Consider the following 21,472-nt stretch of genomic DNA (forward strand, 5'->3'; position numbering starts at 1 on the left):
ACATCAGTGTACACAAAATTCTTACATTAACCCACAAATTCATAGAATCACAGAATGGTTTAGGTTGGAAGGGACCTTAAAGCTCATCTAGTTCCATCCCCCCATCCCTGGAGGGGTTCAAGGCCAGGTTGGATGGGGCTTTGAGCAACCTGATCTGGTGGGAGGTGTCCCTGCCCAGGGCGAGGGGTTGGAACCAGATGCCCTTTAAGGTCCCTTCCAACCCAAACCATTCTGATTCTAGAGCCAACAAATCTGAGGAGAATTCTGGGAATTCTGGACATCCATAACTCATTTCAGTAAACTGGAAATTGCACACCCATGCAGACAGGAAGAACTGGAATCTGAGATGGATTTGGTTTGTGAATCAATGAAATGTTGTCATCCACAGGGAAAAAGGAGATCATTTAATACCATCTGGCCCACTATGGGAAGTCAGGAATAGCTCTGTATTCAACGGACTCCACAGGAGATTTTTAGGCTGGCTATGAGCAAACACCAAAACCAAAATTAAAGCAATTCACCAAGTATGATGCTCCTTTCTAGAGCAATTAAAATACTGTGAATCAGATTCTGAACTGTTTTTACTTGGTGTGAGTTGCTTTCAGTGGGCTGTTTAAATGTCAGATGGTAGTCACCCCCAAAACACGTAATAACACCAACATCACGAAGTCCGTTCTGAAATAACTCCCACTTTTCACAGCAGAGAAGCACCAGCATTTATTTTGAAATTTTTGCCGATACTGTTTTAGCCTGTGATACGTGAACACAAAATATGTCTAAGTGCAACGTAGGGAGACAAAGTCCAAAGTCTAACGTGTGCTTCTTTTTCTCTCCAAGAACCACTAAAATGTAATTGTTGCTTCACTGCAAATCAATCATAATCAGCAAAGAACAGTCAGTCAGTGGTAACCTCTCCCCAGAGCCATTTTACAAGATTATTTCACTTAAGGACTCGGTGTAATTACAGAAGAAAGGCCAGCTCTCTCAAATGCGTGCACCCAAGCCATGAGCTCACGGTGCTCCAGGAAACAGCCCAACTGAAAAATAAAATTGAGTTTCACGCTTAGGTGCTAAACAGGCACCCAACTTGGAAATTACTCTGCTCATCAAAAAAACTACTTTCCCCAGTTTTGAGTCTTCTAATAATATTTAACCCTTTGGTGCTGTCAGTACCAGTCTGCTCCTGAGCCAACAAGAAGACACAGGCCAAGGAGCTGTGATTTAGGGCGTCAAAGCACTGGAGGCCACTCTTTGGAAAGGAGTGTAACACGTACCGTATTTTTTTTCAAATAGCTCCTCAACTTGCTTTCTCAAGTCTGTAATTCGCGCGTTCCATTTCTCTGCAAATTAAAAAGGAAGATATGTCAGAGTACAAACGAGACAGAGAAATCTCTTATAAAATCTACGTGACTGCTAACTGAAATACGCAGTGTGCTTGTACTGCTCACCTGCATACAGGTGCCTGTGAGCACGGTACAGACTACACCTTAAAATACATAGATACATACAGCAAGAAATAAGATAGAATAAACTGTTTAAGATGACCTCCAAAACTTGTGCAGAGGATAAATCAAGTTTAAAGCAACATAAACCAGGCTAAAGTGGTTTCTCTCTGACGGTAGCTCCCGCTACCATCAGGGGTAAAGTCAGTTTGCAGCCACTGTTGATATTTATCTAAATCCAGGCGCTGAAAAGCTTAATTAGTGAAGCTTGATAAAGCTTACAGTGAGTACATGAAGTTATTTTGGCATGAATCTGTACAACTATCTGGGTCAGGAGGCGTTGTACCATCCTCTACCTTAATCCAGTATTTCTCCAAGTCCTGATGCTGCAAAACATCCCCATAAGTCCTATTTCTGAAAGGAGATGCAGGCTTCAGGATGGAAACTACCCAAATCCAATCGCGTGTTCCATGGAGAGCCGGATTAAACGGCAGAATTTTAACATCTAATTTTCTGCCCGTGACAGAGAGCACGCGTTTTCACAGCTTTTTGTACGATCTCAATGTTTTCAGGAAAATGCCACAACTCTTTTGTAGATGGTACCAGATGCTGGCTGGCCTTTGAGAATGAGTTAATAAGCAAGTGGACTTAAAGCTTATTTCTTACACTAAAGACTTGAATGTAATAACTGCAGCGGTCAAAAAATGAGGCCATTCAAGCTATTACACTTCCAGTTGTGAAAAAATCCTTATATCAGACAAGAGAGAGGATTGAGTTTTGAGTCCGTATCGAAAGGGTTTTAAATATTCATTCTCGGACCGATGTACATAACTTTGGTGGCCACTTTAAGCTTACAGTTTTTAAATGTAATTTCACGGCTCTCAAGAGAACAGCGTGCTTCAGATGTAGGTAAGAATAAGCCTTGTGTAGAGGGGAAAGAGTGTTTTGGCAAACTGCCTCTCATCCAGACATAAACTCTTCATTCTAGTGACCTGGCATATCACCTACATCAATTAACTTGTTTATATTTTGAAATCACATCCTCGTGGGTAAATCTATATAATTGCTTTTGCCACTCTTTTTATGGCTTCTTAGCTGACAAACATGCCTTGAGCTCAATGTTTTCTGCTCCTGTGTCACTTCAGCCTTGCAGTATTTCCCTCTAACTGCAGATGAAGCTCTTTCTGATTCCAGCACAACCACCGACTGCATTTTTTTGTTGACCTACAGAACAATGGATTAACAGCAGCTTTACCAGTGAGAGTCAGGAAAACACCAGTCAGAATTTACTGGCTTAAAGGGGAAGCCCCGCATTACTCAAGAGAGCTGGTGAACACACATGGACAGCCCTGGGACAAGGGTTTTGAAAGGCACCTCCGTGACTCTTCCTCTAAAACTCAGGCTGGTTTTCGGCAGAGGGAGAAAAGCCAGAACGTCACGCCATATTACAAAGCAACCCTATAGAAGTATGTAAATAATACTGTTCTGAATATTGGTTCTTGCTGCAATTTCAGGAGAAGCTGCTCACGGCCAGCCTGCTCTTCCCCTGCTCGTTAGCATGCTCTCGAGAGCGCTCCTACGTGAGCAACCGAGTTGTCAAGGCTTCATTTTTCTCAGTTACCAAACCAATCCCTGGCCAAATATTCCACAGGGATCTTTTCCAGCAACTCCTTCCAGGCCCCTCTGCCTCCAGTGGAAACACTACAGGATTAATAATCAAATACACCATAACACAGGTGTGTTTATTTGGAATGATGGATACATGGAGAATAGGCAATTGGAAAAAAAAAAAAAATCATAAACTGGTTCACATTTTGATGAGCACACCTTTTTTAGCTACTTTTGTATTTTATGAGTAAATTGCCAAGTTAGGCTACAGAGGTATTTCAAAATTCAGAGGGGTTATCAGGTATCTGGCACGATTTTTAATCAGATTGTCAGTGTTATTAACTTCCTGGATTCGGGGTGATTACTGTAAAAACATTCCTTTGTCACACATTTTGTGCTCATGTAGCAGAGTTGAAAAGGTCCCACAAGGCTAAGTCGATACTCTGGTTTGCTAATCAGTCTCTGCAAAGCAGTTCAGTTCTCCCATAGACACTGAGCTAAGCGGTGGTTTCCTTCTGTTCCTGTATATACACCTTCTGATACCTGGGGAACACCATCCCAATTAATAACCATCCTGAAAACTTCCCCAGCCTGTCCACAGTCTCTTCAATGCAACCCCATTTCCCTGCTCCGGGAAATATCCGCTACAGCAGGGGCAACCTGCGCAGCGCACACAAAACGATGCTCAGGTTCTAAGCGCATCCCTGTTCCCAGCGCTCTGTGGGGAAATGAACTGGAAAACGTTTCACACGGCAACTCTAAGCACGCTGCAGGCTAGCAAAATCTGTGTTCAACAGCCTGTCAAGATGGGGGAAAAACTATACACACTTCCCGTCACTGTCACCATGAGACAACAGCCAAGGAGACATTTTTTATGACACAACTGCAAGACACAACTTGAAGCTTCCGAGCTTTTGATAAAATCTCGAAGAAAGCAAAAAAAAAACTGTGGGAAGAGATTTTTACTGACAATGTCAGTTCCTTTCAGCAAAGATATTTTTAACCTGAAATAGTTGGTTCAGAAATATTTTTGAAATCCAACCTCCCTTCCCAAAGATGATCAATTCCTATCAAGCATTTTACCAGACACTTTTCATTCCTCCCCCTGGTTACAATTCTTTTGTTTTCCACTTTGTTTTCCTGCTTGCACGAAACTTTAAGAGCCCAGCACATCATTGACCCTCTTTCTCGGACCATTTGGGGTACCTGATCTCTGACTCCATCGAGACATAGAGGAAGTCTCCCCAGCTCCCAGCTATCACACATCTGGATCTCACCAGGGTTATGTAAAATACTGACAGTCCTTATCAGACGAGACAGATTTCTCTCTAAGCATCTATACCTCCTTTCCAGTCTTCCAAGTGCCTTTGTCATCCTGCAGCTATTCGCGACAGAACTAAACACCTCCTTTCTCCTGTCTAATTATCTAATATTCAACTTCATTAGACATAGTTGCAAAGCCTTCTGAAATGCCCGAATGGCAGCACTGCAACTACCAACAGTTGCTCTTTTTTTCATTACAGCAGATGAATTCCGCTTCTCCAGAGTTTCCACACTCATTTTATGTTTTAACCAGACCTTGCAACACCACAGAGAATCATAGAATTGTCTGGGTTGGAAGGGCCCTTTAAGATCATCTAGTCCAACCATCAACCTAACACTGATAAAAATCCATCACTAAACCATGTCTCTAAGCACTACGTCAACCCGCCTTTTGAACACCTCCAGGGATGGTGCCTCAACCACTTCCCCAGGCAGCCCATTCCAAGGCTTAATAACCCTTTCAGTGGAAAAATTGTTCCTAATATCCAATCTGAACCTCTTGAGGCCATTTCCTCTTGCCCTATTGCCTGTGACTTGGGAGAAGAGATCAACCCCCACCTCTCTATACTCTCCTTTCAGGGAGTTGTAGAGAGCGAGAAGGTCTCCCCTCATCCTCCTTTTCTCCAGGCTGAACACCCCCAGCTCCCTCAGCCGCTCCTCACAAGACTTGTGCTCCAGACCCCTCACCAGCTCCGTTGCCCTTCTCTGGCCACGCTCCAGCCCCTCAATGTCTTTTTTGTGGTGAGGGGCCCAAAACTGGACACAGCCCTCGAGGTGGGGCCTCACCAGTGCCCAGTACAGTGGAACGATCACCTCCCAAGTCCTACTCACCACGCTGTTCCTGATCCAGGCCAGGATGCTGTTGGCCTTCTTGGCCACCTGGGCACACTGTTGGCTTGTGTTCAGCTGACAGTTGACCAACACCCCTGAGAGATACTGCTTTCTGCAGGTGAACCCCGAAAGAGAACATGAGAGGCGATAACCTTAATAGAATTGAAGAAGCCCAGGAATAAAGATCTCTGAATAACCTGTGAGCTGCAAAACATTGTAATCTCACCGCATGACAAAGGTTTCCTGAGAACAGCCCCCAGAGAGAATCCACCAAACCCACTCCGAAGCAGCAGCGAGCAGGTAAACTGAGATGTTCCTCAACTGGTATTTCAACGTTGCAAGCTCAACTCAAGCTTGTATCATCCTAATATTTTATTACCTTTGCTCTCCACGTCTAGTCAACCTCACTGTTTATTCCCTTCAAACTCCGCCGGCCGGCTGAGCTTAAATGCTGTTTTCTACTATGGGAATATATTCCAGCAAAAGCTGCTGCAGTATTAACTGCTCAGTCTTCTCCTCTACTAATGTTGCCATGATGTTCTCCCGACCCAACCAAAACTAACTAATGGTACATTTGGAACTGCCTGTTAGTATTAATGATCTTTTGAGAATAGAGCCCTCAGCAATGTTTTATTCATTTTCACTGAAATTGGCATGAAGTAGCATGTTTCACGCAAAACAGATGTCAGAGGAGGTTCCATGGGGATTTTTCAATTGCCCTCAAATCCCAGGATTCTTAATAAACTTCCCAAACACTCTGCCAAAGGACATATTCCTGATTGTGCAGAACCTTATAGGAGATTTCATGGGATATCTGCCCAGAAACCAAACCAAAACAAGAAATAAAGGAGAGCTATGGGGCTGCAACAAACCCCACGGGAAGGATCTTTCACTAGAATAACCACGGTGTGCGGATGCATCTCTGCGGTGAGAACTCTGCATGGGGCATCATGAAAGAACACTCCCAAAAAGACCCCAACTCGTGTGTGCACAGGGATCAAGGTGGGTTACCTGGTGTAAGTCATTGATCACCTTCCCAAACACAGTTCCCCCAGCACATCTTCACTGTTCACAGGATGTACCAAGAAAAACCAGCTACCCAGGATCTGGTGTGCCGTGTTTCGGTACATTAGCGAGTTCAGTCTGATCATCTTGTCCGAGAAATCAGCTTACAGAAATCTATACTTTATTTTATTATTTGCTGTGTCTGTTTCGATGGTCACTTCGAATAATGAGAAACAACAGAAGCAGCCTATGATGATGATGATTACACTGCTGCAATTCATCTACGAAGAGCGCGGGGCTCTTAAAGGAATATTTGCACTGGCGTGTCTCACTCCTGCAGGGTGAAATGCTCTAATATCTTTTTATAAAACAAATCAGAGAGACAAAATAACCTTTAATTTGTATCTTACCAAAATTGAACTCTCTCACTTTTCTTTTCCCGGTGGTGGCAGCTTCATTAGCTGACTCGGTGTTCTTCGGTCTCTTGTTAGGGGGCAAGTAGTCGTCATCATCTTCAAGAAACATATAAATATCACTGTTTTAACGTTCAGAGAACTCACGTGCAACGTTGGAACTGCTTTGAATTTCAAAGCTCTAATGCAAGTATTGAACTGTGCTTTATCAGGGCATCAAATTTTGCAACGAATTACTTATCTGAGGAACTTTAGAAAGCTACTGGTCCGCGCACAAAGCATAAGGTAGCAAAAAGCAAAGCTGCTTCTGTACTTCCTAAGGAAAATGATATGATCTGAAACACGAGTGGATATCTCATGATTGTAAAATGACCAAGCAACAGCAAAAGAAATCAGGAAATAAATTGTGCAGACATAGACTGCATTTTTTATCTAACTGGAAGTATCCTTCCACTAAGTTGTCTTGAAATACAGTACTTAAGTTTTATCTTGAAGAGCTCAAAGGTGCTAAAAACTGTTTCAAACCACTGTAAAACTGATGGACGTAACTGAAATTCACTTAACAGGTCAGCCCTACCTCAAGCACACACACACAGACGGGGAAAAACGTAAACCCCAGGTGTTCTTCAGTGAGCTGCCACTAAACCAGTTACTTCCCAACCCAAACCAGTATCTTCCCTTCCAGTTAATGAGTTTTTAAGGCTGTCCAATTACCAATACCTGTCACTTTAGAGAACAGAAATGGCTGAAGCAGACAAAGAAATTAAAGTTAATTTCACATACAGAATAGCACCTGCCCAGGTCACCAGGGGTACAGTTTATTTAAGAATAATAATATTACATATTGATATCTCTCGCACCTATGCAGTTGTACTATATTCTGTTAGAGAAAACCTTTTCATACCATTTCTCCTTTTGTGGTAGAGGTCTTTACATAGACACAGAACTTAATGACTGTTCTCTTATCACCTTTTCCGTTGAGGTAATGTAAGAATTCTTTTACTGCTGGATTATAAAAGGTGAAAGTAAGGCCAGAAGTGTCGACTTGGTTCTAAAATGCATTGCCTGATTTCTAAATTACTAAATTGGTGGTCCTAATCTTACTCATTCCAGGAGCAAGCACTGCAAAAGCCAGTCTCAGAAGTATTTTAAAGCAGTTACAGGACATGTAATTCACAAATTTAAGAAATACAGTTGATTGATTTACAATCAATATCGTAGCATAAAACCAACATGGATACTGGTTAGTGGCCTTAGTGCTGTTTAGATGAGAAAGGGAGGTGGTAAGTATGAAGGTTTTTATCCCATATTTATTGATATTAGACAAATAAACTGAAGTTTCACTTACATCACCTGTAACACATCATTTCTGTTTGGTACAATTCTTCCCAGAAGCTAGTGTTAATTAGAAATTTTATATAACTACAGTGTGCTTATAAAACAACACAATCTTCAGAATGAATGTTGTAAAATCTTTCTAAAATCTAAATTAATGGCTGTTAAATAATGAGCATGCTTCATTGCCAACGCTTGAAAAAATACATGCAAGATGCAAATCTCTGTCATGCATCATTTCAACACCAGCCCAGTTAAGTCCAATATTGTGGTTTTGTAAAACTTCTGGACTAAATACGTTTACCAAGCAATGCACGGCCCAAGTTGCAGTCAACGCTGACACATCATCCTATTTATTCAGTGTCAAGAAATACAGGCATCCTAAAACAAATTTTTGAGCCTAAAAATGCCCAATGGACTGAAGTCAATGAGCTGGAGAACTCACCTTCGATGGTGACCTCGACCTCTGGATCCTCACTGGTTTCGGAAGGGGCATGCTGGGAGGAATCTAGAGGGGGAAAACCAGGGCTGCTGAATGACGGGGACAGAAGGGATTTTTAACCCAACACTCCGTGATTTTGTATTTCAACTAACACTTGTCAAAGCAGCCCCCTGTGCCTGTTGTGTTGTCGTCAGATCCAGAGATCCTCTCTTCCCCCTGAGGGTACTGAATCGTGTTGAACAGGGCTCGGCAGGCATGGACCACAGCCCAGCAGGCTGCAGTGATTTGTCTTTCCCTGGAATTCTTCCAAATATTCTATTAGTTTTTCAGGATTCTGCATTCGTTCAGGGCTGAAGTTCCAAAGCATTGGAGGTGTCCGCCGCCTCGGCATTTGCCTGCGTACTCTGTCACTCATAACCATCCAGCCTTGGCACACCTCTGGATGACATTCTTAAATTGCTCACTAACCTTAGACAAAACCAAAAACAATATTCCCAAGAAATATCAATAGAAGTATTTTAACTACCCAAGGATGTTCAAGGTACCAACAAGTTATTGTAACGAAGGAGGAAACATCGCGGAAGAAGGCAGCGAAGGTGCCATTCTGTATTTCCTCCATAAAAGACCTCTCAGAGGAAGAAGTATAATTGCTAATTGCCTCCAGGAGATGGTACCTGAGGTACAGTAATAGCTTCAACACAAAACTCAAATAGCAGATGAAGCTCAAGGTCAGTGTTCTAGTAACAAATCTCCCAGGCAAAACACCACTAAGCATTACGGAGTAGAGCAGCCTGCAAAAGCCAACGCCACCCTGTAACATGGACAGCAAAAGTGAGAGCATGAAGCAGGTCAAACAAACTCGTATCAAAACCAGATGAATCAATACCGTGCCCCGCAACTGTTAACAGATATAAATCCCCTTAATACACTCTAATTAATCTGTTGTTATCTCAAGTCCTTTGAGCCCCAGGTTTGGTGCCAAAATGGACTGTCGTGGTTTAACCCCAGCCAACCACTAGGAGCACACAGCCGCTCGCTCGCTCCCCAACTCCAGTGGGATGGGGGAGAGAATTGGAAAAATAAGGAAAACTCGTGGGTTGAGATAAAAACAGTTTAATAGGACAACAATGAAAGAGGAACTAGAATAAGAATATACAAAATGAGTGATGCACGGTGCAATTCCTCACCACCTGGTAATATGATGACCAGCCAGTCCCCGAGCAGCGTTCCCCTCCCACACCAGCCCCCCCAGTTTCTATGCTGAGCAGACACCATATGGAATGGAATGTCCCTTTGGCCAGTTGGGGTCAGCTGTCCTCATTGTGTCCCCTCTCAGGTCCTTGTCGGCAGGCCAGTATGAGAAGCTGGAAAGTCCCTGACCACCTAGCAACAACTAAAATGTTAGTGTGTGATCAACATTATTCTCATCCTAAATCCAAAACAGACCAGCTGCTAGTAAAAAAAATAACTCTAACTCAGCCTAAGCCAGGATGAATCTAAATTAATGGCTGTTAAATAATGAGTATCCTTCATTACCAATGCTTGAAAAAATACATGCAAGATGCAAATCTCTGTCATGCATCATTTCAACACCAGCCCAGTAAGTCCAATATGCTTCAGCATACTCTGGTTTTGTAAAACTTCTGGACTAGATACATTTACCAAGCCATGCACGACCCAAGCTGCAGTCAACACTGGCACATCATCCTATTTATTCAGTGCCAAGTAACACAGACATCCTAAAACAGTTTTTGGGCCTAAAAAAAGCCCAACGGACTGAAGTCAATGAGCTGGAGAACTCACCTTCGATGGTGACCTCGACCTCTGGATCCTCATTGGTTTCGGAAGGGGCATGCTGGGAGGAATCTGGAGGGGGAAAACCAGGGCTGCTGAATGACGGGGACAGAGGAGATTTTTAACCCAACACTCTGTGATTTTGTATTTCAACTAACACTTGTCAAAGCAGCCCCCTGGCTCACCGAAACCTTTCACAATTCACAGCGTGCAACAAAAACAGAAGCAAAGATATTTTACCCTAAGCCTTTAAGCAATTCTAGACACGGGTAAGGAGGTGAGGATTATACTTGCTAAATTGCGTGTGCAGCAGTGCAGAGTTGGCGTTAATGACAGCAGGAAATTCCTTATTCTTGGCTTAATAGGATTAATACAATCATAAATATTTTTCCCTTTGTTATCAAGGATTACTGAAAACATAAACAAAGGCTGCGTGCCCCCACAGATGATACACTTCTTTACCATTTATACAGACTCGCAGTTGCTGCACTATAATGATTTCCATAACAGGCTGCAAGGCCAGCAGTGAAAAATGAGAGGGAAATTTGTAATCCCGATGCTTTCGTTGGGGCAGTCTGCACCAGCAAAATAAACAGGATTATGCCTATCAACGCTTGGTGGGAGAAAGAGCAATTTGCAGGCAACTGCAGTAAAGTTTAAAAGAGTGAAGCTAATTCTACTGCAAACTATTTCAAAACTAAGTAGCACTGTATGAAGGAATATATTTTAATTATTCTGGCAGAGTAATGCTGTGCGTGTGCATTTTGAAGAGTATTTTCTTTCAGATCTCTGTAAGCTGGAGGTATGACGAGATCACTTTGGGAGCAAGACTGAAGGAATCTCCCCTTTCCATGGCTCTTCACATGATGTACGTCGTAGAGATTCAGCAGTATCTACTGTGACACCTTAATTGGGGTATATTCGAACGATGTCAAATATATCATCTAGCTCATGGAAAACACAGTATGATGTTTTGATCTAATTCTGAGTGAGTGCTGGATGGATTACTAGCAAACGCAAAGCTCAACAAAAGGAAAGAATTAGGAGGAAATGGTCTTTTGGTAGATGTGAACATACAGTACGGTCATAAAAATAACTATCACATCAACTGATCACTTCACACAAATAGTACTCGGGAGCGATCAACCCGATGGTCCTTTTTGAATTTAGAAAATAAAGAACTGAGATTCCCTTCGCTGTCTCTCTACTTGGACACCTGAAAATTAAGGCAATTGATATTTTCATTTCTGTTGACATTTAAGTTCCAATACTCTTACTTCAAATCAAGAAAGTAGAGCCCTGGAAAGTAAAACTCAGACATTCCATTTCCAAAACAGCTGTGAGAAAAATACAGCTAAAAGCTCTACCTGTGTAACTTTTTGCAAGAGCAATTTTTTCATCCATCTCCGATGTTTCAGAAGGACCTGCTTGGGAAGAAAGAGAACGGCTTTTAAGTTGTGTCACACAACAAACATATTTTGCCAGTCCATAGAGGAATTTGCCAAATAACCCTTAATTTCATATACCATACGCTCATTTTGTATTTTCCGTAATGTTGAACTTAGGAAAAATTGTGTGAAATATTAAAAATTTATAAATCCTTACTATACCAGTTCAACAAACAGAAATGTTGAGGGGCTAATGGCAGAGGGGTGCGTTTCCTGGACTACTGAACCGTCAGAGACTCATACAGAACAGCAGGGTTTCCATTTTTTTGGTGTTAATAAACTGATTTTAAAAACATGAAATGTTGATGGTTCTGCCCTTTTTCAATGAATTTTTAATCAGCGAAATCTTCTTCCTGTTTGTTAAAATTTGTATTCCTAGGGAGTTCCTTTTGACTTTAAAATTTCTACCCACATTAAATAGCCAAATTCAGAGAGATTAAAATCATTTACGACACTTCAAGGTTGTTTGCTTTTCATCACAACAGCTCTTTTGACGGCTCCATCCGGACTGCTTTAAAAAGGCTGTTGCAGAAAGCAGAGCACAAACGACACTTAAAAGATTAAATTAACACCCCTAAAATCCTACTGCTTAAGGCTCTGGTGCTCCTGCAGTTACGCCGAAAGAGTGAACTGCTCCCAGCCCGAACGGCTTCACACCGAGCAGGAGGTGGTTCTACACCACAGAAATAGCAAAGGTAGAGAAAACCAGCCTATGTGAGGCACGCAGGAGTGTAGGAATACTCGGAGTAACTGGGACTGAAGGATTTGAACTAATTGTTCTGTGTAAATTGCATAATTTCTGCGTTCATTTGCAAAAGCGATCTGCAGAGGATGATATAACTCCCCTGAAATTATGGTATAACTCCCCCAAAATTATGGCTGTTTAAGAGTCAGGTTTGTAAGTGTATCAGCAATTAATATCAACAGCTTCACAACAGAGAAGCTACTGTTAACTAATAAGGCAAGTGAAATATTTTAAACTCTTATTTCATACACATAGTAAGCAAGAAATACAGAAAAGACTGTGGTCACATTCAGACCTCATAGGTATTTCAGTCAACTGAAAGCACAGAGACAGTATCAAATACTAATCAAAAGAATGAGCATTTAGGGATTAAAGAAAATCACAATTATTAGGTGGCTACAACAATGGTAGCGTGAGATATTTCTGCTTAATTTGATTGCTCAGATTTTCAAAGGCATTTTAAATTAGCGGGATTCCAAGTGAGGAACCTCTACAAGGTTCTTCGTTTTCCAGGCATTTCAATCACTAAGTGCTGCTTTCATCTGCTCCTGCCACTTTTTCTTTGCTGGGGAGGGGGAGCGTGTTTGGGGTTTTTTTCCTATTTGTCTGTTTAACTCGGAGGAGCTCCCCCATTTGGTTGAGAACGTGGCTCCAGAGAGCGTGGTACTGGCAGAGCCAAGACCGTGGTCCAGAGATGGGAGAGAGCCGGGAGAGGAAGAGGATCGTGGGAGATGCCGGGACCGCGGGTGCTGCTCCAGGACACACAGGAGGGAAGTCTCATCCCAGCACGGGGACCTGCCACCACCATGGGCGAGGGGGAGCAGAACACAGCTTCCCTGGGCATGCTGGAAAACATCTCCATGGAATAGATTTGCTTTTATTTAAATAAGCGTATTCAGTGTACGCAGCCAGACGGGAGTGTCATTTCCTAAGAACTCTTCAGAACATGCAATTATTATAATTCGTAACACAGTGACACACAGAAGCATGCATCCCATTATCAGCAAATATCCTATTATAAGCACATATTTTCATGTTTATTCCTTAATTCAGAGATCCTAACAGGACTGGTTTAGCTACATATTCTGCAATAGCCTCTATATTGCATTATCTTCATGCCAAATATATGCTGTGACACAAATAAAAAAGGAAAAATGGGAAGTCTTTGACACATTCAAACTTGAAGAAAGATTTCTTTAGCTAAAAAGATACACTTACTAGGCTTACAGCCCCTGGGATAAGCACAGAAAATTCAATCTCCTTAGATTTAATGTCAATAAAAAATACAGTACATGTAGTAAACCCATAAGATTTTTTTAAAGTGACCCACGCAGATTATTTTATGAAACTTGAGCATTATTATTTTTTTTTTTATATTATGAAGTCTTGACAGAGGTTGGAAGGGACCTTTGGAGACCATCCAGTCCAACCCCCTGCCAGAGCAGGGTGACCCAGAGCAGATTGGACAGGAACCTGCATCCAGGTGGGTTTGAATATCTCCAGAGAAGGAGACTCCACACCCTCTCTGGGCAGCCTCTTCCAGGGCTCTGCCACCCTCACAGGAAAGAATTTTTTCCTCATGTTCAGGTGGAATTTCCCATGTTCCAGTTTGTGCCCATTGCCCCTTGTCCTGTCACCGGGCACCACCAAAAAGAGTCTGGCCCCATCCTCTTGACGCCCACCTTTAGGTAGTGATGAGATCTATTCCCACAGCACAGTAATAAGCTGAATCTAAGTACACACCACGTTTCAAGGACTTAAGCCACATTTCAACCACTAAACTAAGAAACAGCATTTTAACTAATGTCTCTTTTCGTAAGAGCCATAACAACTGCTACTTATAGATAAGGTATATGCAGGAATACTAACTGCGATAGCTGGCATGCCCAATATGCATTATTTAGTCTTGCAGATCTGCCTTCAGTCCTTTTCCTCATTTAGTCAACAAAATCTAGACCTTTCTTCCAGAACAGGTTGTCTTCGGTATCACCCAAAGCATTTAACACTGCAGTGACCTTCACATTTGTCCAGGATACTGGAAAAAACCATCCACTGCCATACTGCTAGTGCCCAGTGATGGAAAATTGCCCCTAATACTCTGTCAAAACTTTCACATCAAGTTTTTGATGGCCACAGTCCCTATTTCCCAAACTTCTTAGTGTGTACTGCTAAAACATTTCCCAGTTTAGCAATTCAGTATTAACATCCAAATATTGCAACCTACCACAAGATAATAAGAGATAAAAAAAAGGCATCCACCTACAGGTATAATTTCCCCTCCATTTGATTAACAGGAGAATTTCATGTCCCACCAAGACACACAGCACTTTGGTCAGTGTTACAGATTTGTGAGAGGAAGCAAACACTCAGAGAAAAACAATAACTGTGAAATTTCATGAGTAAATAGTTTTCTCGAGGAAGCCCCAAGCAGATTGCTGTTCTCTAACAGCTTCGTTGTTTCTTCTCATAAATCATTAAGCCTATTTTTTGCTGTAGGGTATTTTTAGAACTAGGACCCCAGCCATTTTCCTACACCATGTCTCTACCAAGGTAATGCTTGGGCAGACTTGTGTCATCCCCCAGGAACACACTTAATGACAACTCTACTTTTCCAAGTTCCGCTTATCTGTGCAGCATCACCATGCACACACAAACCCCTATTTGCCTCCTGAACCTCATAGAATGGGTAGAGTTGGAAGGGACCTTAAAGATCATCCAGTCTGACCCCCCTGCCCTGAGCAGGGACACCTCCCACCAGACCAGGTTGCTCAAAGCCCCATCCAGCCTGGCCTTGAACCCCTCCAGGGATGGGGCAGCCACAGCTTCTCTGGGCAACCTGGGCCAGGGTCTCACCACCCTCACAGCAAAGAATTTCTTCCTGAGATCTCATCTAAATCTCTGCTCTTCCAGTTTAAAACCATTACCCCTCATCCTATCACTCCACTCCCTGATCAGCAGTCCCTCCCCAGCTTTCCTGGAGCCCCATGGTGGGGGGCTATGCTGAAGCTGTACTTCAGCTCTTTTGGTATTCTTCGGAATAGCTTAAAGGGTAGCCAGCATGGAGATGTTGTATCCTAACACAGCTAAGTCATTGCACCCTTAATGACCAAGAATAAGTAAAAAGAGAGGCAGAGAGCAACATTTAAGCAATCAACCCTTTTATGAAATATGAAAGTTAGTGTCATTACCTGGAATATTATACTGATAGTAGTCAGGATCATCTGATTCCTCCTTCACTGTTCCTGTTGTCATTTCCAAAGAAATTCCTGTAGAAGCAACAAAGGAATCAATTATCGAAACTAATAATAACCAGATTTAAAAAAAACAATCAGGCAAACAAATAAAACACCCACGAGATCCTAGCTAGTCTCTATTTTTTAAAAAAAAGGGGAAAAAAAAGGTGCTGACACACTAAAGAATTGCTGAGCTAAAACAACGGTAACGAAGTGACCTGCTGGTTTCTTATGTTTGGTCACTGTCAGAAGGGATTCGGGATTAAATGCTTTCCCACAAACCAGGCAGCCTTGGAAACGCTATCTCGGATCTGAAGAATTAAAAAGAATGGTCTCCTTCCTTTTTGCCCACTTCCACAGCCCCCCAAAAAATAATAATAATATATTTTATCACTTGCTGTGCTGAAAGCACTTCTAGACCCCCTGCTGCTCACTCCTCTGTAGAGCCAAGCTCAGGTCAGTCTGCATCAGACCGTGCTGTTGGTGGAGCAGCACCAAAGGTCCTCAGCTACTCTTGGCTTCGTCCAGGTGAACTATGCCCTCCATAAGCCTTTACAGCATTCCCTAAAGTGTTTTCAGAACATTTTGACAAAGGGAGAATTACTTAAAATGCCTAGAAAGCAGCACTGGAAAGAGTCGGGGATTGACTTGACAAAAAGCTCAAGTTCAAGCTAAACATTACCCAGGAAGGGTTCCCAAACCACAAGTTTGTAGTTGGGAAGCATAAAAAAAAACTGGCCTAAATGTAAAAATTTAATTCTTCTACAAAACGCTGAGCAGTGTAGCCCAACCCAACAAAAGGGAAAGTCACCAGCTTATCTCCAAGCCCACCTGCCGGCTCACTGCCTTTAATGGGATTATTCCTGCTTTTCCTCAAAGCAGACGCTTAAGCGCTGCTCAGCTGCAGATCCCAGTGCCTTGCAGCATCCTCTCCTTCCTGCAGCGGAACTTAGGAACGCTTACTCATTTTTTTAACAATTAATAATAAATTTTCTTATTTATTTCCCCCTTAGCTCAAAAATGGACATTCTGTCATTTTCAACGTTTTAGTAATATTAACAAATAAACCAAGCTTTTCTCTCTCCATTAGGGATAAAGTGATCTTGAATTAGAACAAAATAAAAAACAGAGGATTTTTGTCTTCCCCACTTAAAACTATTTACAAAGACAAATTATGTTAGTCTGGAAAATTATACAAATCTCCTCCTCCTAGAAATGGAAATATTTGGTTACAGTTAAATACTTGATAAAAACGTCAACTGAAAAGTGGCCAGTTTTAAGGAAAGAAAAGTTTTTCTCTCCCACAAAGGATGTCTTTTTGCCACTTTTTTCTTGGAGCTTCCTATCTTTGCTTAAATTCAGCCTTCTGAACAGAAACTGATTGGGGTGGGGTTTTTTTAGCAAACAAGGGCAAAATTTTGTACATACCAGAATCTTCACTTGGTTCCGTTTTCACTTGAATAGGACAACTATAAAAATAAAGAAATCAAGCACATATTATGTGGTATTATAAAAACCAAATACTTACTGTCTAGTAAAACCAACGCCCCAGGAACACAAAAGTAAAAGCCCCTTCATCTTATTTTATCTGATTTATCTCAAGGGAATTGCCGGGAATCTCCTATCCCTACATTTTTGGGACACAGACAATATTCAAAGCATGTTTACCATTTAATGAGAAGCCAACTCAGAAGCACACAAACACTTGCCATTTTGCTCCCTGTTTTCACATTAACCACTTTTTTTATTTACTCCAGATATAATCTCTCCATTTACTAACAAAAAAAAAAGATTTATTTTAATTTTTTAATTGAGGAGGGGGAAGGAAGCAATGTTACATCTGTTCCCCATCGCTGCCGTATCATAAAACACGGCAAACTTATCCCTGACTGACAGACTGCGCATTAAGAACACTCACTGGGCTAATTAAACTGAGGGGAAACTTTGCCATCTGTTTAATTCGGAACAGTTTCCCCACAAATAACGATCAAAGGAAAGAGAAAATTCAGCTTCATGCTTTTTATAATCCCAGGCAAGCAAAAGTTATCCAAAGGTCAGCTGGGCAGAAAAAGCACATTAAGAGAAAGATAAACTATATGAAAATACACAGTTGATACAAAAAAAAAAAAAAACTACATTATTTTAAATTCACCTTCCACCTGGAGGTATAATTGAATGTGAAGGATCTGTCATATGAGCTCCTGAAAGTTAAAAGACAATCTTTGAGTTTCCTGTACTCCATTTACCTTAAATACAAATTGAAAACGTAACATTGATTTCATGAAGCAAAAACCTGTTCACATTTTACCAGCATATGTGCCTATTTTCTGTATTCACAGATACGAGGGACAAATCTCGTTAAACTGCTTTATTAATCTATAAAGCAACACCAATATAAAATTACTTCAAATGTGCCCATCAGCTTCCTTTTCACTGCTCTCTTTCATGATGCCAAGTGGAAATCTTGGCAAACAAAGGTAAACAATCTTTCACCTAAACTCTGCTAAAAGAAAACGGATAGTTTTATAGAGATTCAGCTTAGTCCTAAATTACAGCTAGACACAAAAAATTATGTTTTCCAAATGTCATTTACCACACTGAAAACCTGCCTTGCTTTTTCAATAGAAATATATTATTACCAGAATTTCTACAATTTCCCACTTTCTTGTCTTCTTACTGGGCACAGGCAACATATTTCTGATTTTACTAATCCAGCATCAACTTCTGGCTGTTTCACCTGAGAAAGTGAAACTTTTCTTTTTTGACTACGTTCTTATAGAGATTGCTTCACCCCCTTCATAAAACAAATCCTCACACACACGAATTATGCAAGTAAAGCATCATGATCCCATTAAAGGAACAGGAGAAGGGGTTTCTTCTAGCTAGAAGCGAGTATTTGCAGAGTTTAAAAAACTCATTCTAGCTCAGGTTTTGTAATATATAGAGGCTTTCACAGGAACCGCAACACCTAACCACTTCAGCAGATTAAATCAATTTTTAACATGAGATATAAATGCCAAACTTGGCTATGTACTGGAACACAGAGCACTGCAAAGTCTTGGCATCTTCTAGAAATGCAACGCACGGTCCTTCATCAGTTCACTTCTCCTGTCCCTAGGATACCATCCAATTCACATTAAATTGAAATTCAGTAAAAGGATGAAGAACACAATAGAACAAATTTTATCTCTAATTAGTTGCTCCTGGCAGAACGCACGAAGGAAGAGATTACGGTTCCAGAAATAAGGCAACTCACAGTCTAGGAATTTCTGCAAAGTTCACCACTTTATCCACATGACCCAATCTCGTACCTGTATTGCTATCTAATCTAAAATTCTAACCTGTTTCTGTTTAGTCTGAGTAAGCAGCAACTTACCTAGGTGTTTCTTTGGCTCTAGGAAAGGCCTGTGTGGAAACACGGAAAGAAAAACCCACAGCTTTAGCAGAGACATCATTGCTTACTTGGTCACGTAACATTAAAGAGAGCGCACTCCTGTTTAGGAGAAACAGGCTGCAATGCATTTAGAAATTAAAATTAATTGGGCTTAATTTAAGTGCAAAACCAAAGCGGACAGACCAGCGCAAGAGAGAGCAAATAACCTTTTGATGATAAATGAGATCCTTGACTTGTTTTCCAAAATCCATTTCAGGGTGGAAACATCGTAATTTGCCGGGTGTTTAAATGCAAGCCCCTCGGGCAGACCCTGCACCACCACCGCACACTGGTCCCTCTGAATCTTCTCGTATGGCACAGGTACCACCGTTGACTTTCCTAAAGCTTTTCCTAGGGGAAAAAAAAAATAGGAGATAGTTATGAGGTGAAGAGTGTGCAAGTTTGCAAAAGGCTGAGTCCCCAGTGAAACCTGTGGAGAGGACTGGAGAGAAAGCAAGGAGCAGGAAACCAAGTCCTGCTCACAGGGTTCCAACATGCACCGGAACCCACGGAGAAGCAGAGGCTTTCTTGAAAGAAAACCGAACCGGGTGTGCAATCATCTCAAATCACGTCCCACAAAACGCATCCAATATACGTGTATGTTTTAGAACTGGCTACTGAAAAAGTTAAACTTACCACCTTAACAGCAGTACAGCTGGAAGGCTAACATCATGCAGTACTTTCCTTCCAACTGGAATAAAAATTTAAAAATCCAGAACAGCTATTTTGATGACATTAAAGCACCCACCGTAGCAAAAGCAGAAAAAGTCCTCCACAGACTTCCTGAGAGCTTCCAGTTCCACAGCATCCACTGTCAGTCTATTTACAGGGGGGACAGTCTTTGTTTTCTGCAGCTCTGCAGCCCTCTCCTCTTCTGTAACGCCTGACAGTTATTTATAAAAATAAGACAAAAATAAAATAGTAAGTTATTGAAACCCCCAGTACCAAGTCCAGTACCAAGTACCAGTTTAGACTATAGACGGAAGGATTCCTGTCAGAAAATCGTAAGAGCTTATTTGCTCTAGACCTTTAGACCAAAGACCAGACCTAAAGAGCTTTAGACCAGTCCAAGTACCAAGTACCAGTTTAGACTATAGACGGAGGGATTCCTGTCAGAAAATTGTAAGAGCTTATTTGCCTTAGAAGCAAACGCACTTGTCTACGTACACGGGCAATGAGTAAATTTAAATTTATGCCAAAATCATTATATCCCCCTGACAACCTTTGTAAATCTCACCCTCTAAAGTGTCAGAATAAGGAATTAAGAGACACATCCAAACAAGCTTTTTTTGGCATGAAGCGGTAGAAAACAGTACTCATCTCAGGAGAGGATAATACAGTAGAAATAAAATGCAAAACTGCCAAGAAAAGAAGGAGCAAGAGAGTCACCGGGGAAGAGAGAAAACGCTTGCGTGGAGGGTGCCGTAGCTCCCTAGTGCTGTGTGTGATGCCTTTCGCAGCAGTTACTTATATCCTCTTTTGTTTATGCTTTTGTGCTTAGCTGAACTTTTTACAGAAGGGATCTGACTTTTGGCACGACAGCTCCTTTGTCTTTCAAAGCACATTTTAAACGCACATCTCTCATCGACGAATAGGAGGAGTTGCAAACGAGCCATCCTCACGCAGAGCAGAGAAGATTCCAGCCCCACGCTGCCTTCTAGTCTCTGAGCAAAAGCCATCGCAAAAGGAGGGAGGGAATAACAACGCCTTCAATATTAACAAGCAAATGGAAGTGATGGTTGCAGGTGGCAGCTTTCCCTCTGTATCGTTCAGTTCTTGCAAAGATTTACTGAGAATCGCCCAGCAAAAATAGGGGAAAACACCAGAGATATTCTGGATATGGAAGAAAAAAGCAAGGGAGACCTGTGTTCCTGTGTGCAAGGGAAAGATCAGTGCTGAAGCTGTCTCATATCTTCACCCCGAGCAAGCACAGCAGTAAGTCTGAAACGCTGTGATTTGCATTACCAGTACCGCTGGCATCATAATTCCGGGCTAATACAAGAAAACAAACATCAGTTTGAACAACTGATTACAAATGGGTTGTGAAATGAGCTGAAGAAGCAATACTTTTACTAAAAATGCATTTATCGTCTTAAAACCTCGTATCTTCATTTCAAAGAGAACCTCTTCCTTCCTCTACAGATCCCATGCCTTGTGCCCTGGAAACCCATTTCCACACGACATCCAGCTCTTCAGGCCCCAAACTTTGGCTTTCTCTGCAATATGACAGGGCCTCCCGTAACAAAAATAATGCAAAAATGGAATATTATTATTTACCCGTAACACAGGGACTTAGTTAATGACAGCTGATAAGGTTTGCCTGCAGACTTGGGGAGAAGAGGGAGAAATGGGAGAATTCCCATTTATAGCTACATGCAATGTTACTTTTTGGGTGGTTTTCTTCCCACACAAGAGACTGA

The 21,472-nt window shown here is 41.7% G+C and overlaps 1 protein-coding gene across 3 annotated transcripts in view; it reads right to left on the reverse strand.

Moving 5' to 3' along the window:
• GTF2I (general transcription factor IIi) overlaps positions 1-21,472 on the reverse strand; it is a 71,752-nt gene that overhangs the window by 28,525 nt on the left and 21,755 nt on the right. Inside the window, exons 4-14 of one of the 3 annotated variants that reach the window (XM_074160840.1) lie at positions 19,801-19,935; positions 19,220-19,403; positions 18,996-19,024; positions 17,772-17,820; positions 17,048-17,088; positions 15,575-15,652; positions 11,561-11,620; positions 10,203-10,265; positions 8,403-8,465; positions 6,620-6,721; positions 1,275-1,340 (exon numbers count right to left, since the gene is read on the reverse strand). In XM_074160840.1, the coding sequence (XP_074016941.1) occupies positions 1,275-1,340; positions 6,620-6,721; positions 8,403-8,465; positions 10,203-10,265; positions 11,561-11,620; positions 15,575-15,652; positions 17,048-17,088; positions 17,772-17,820; positions 18,996-19,024; positions 19,220-19,403; positions 19,801-19,935 (870 nt within the window). The remainder of the gene's footprint in view (positions 1-1,274; positions 1,341-6,619; positions 6,722-8,402; positions 8,466-10,202; positions 10,266-11,560; positions 11,621-15,574; positions 15,653-17,047; positions 17,089-17,771; positions 17,821-18,995; positions 19,025-19,219; positions 19,404-19,800; positions 19,936-21,472) is intronic. The other 2 variants (XM_074160841.1, XM_074160842.1) reach the window with 2 other exon arrangements.

This window comes from Numenius arquata, chromosome 18 (assembly GCF_964106895.1).
Source record: "Numenius arquata chromosome 18, bNumArq3.hap1.1, whole genome shotgun sequence".
Classification (NCBI taxonomy): domain Eukaryota; kingdom Metazoa; phylum Chordata; class Aves; order Charadriiformes; family Scolopacidae; genus Numenius; species Numenius arquata.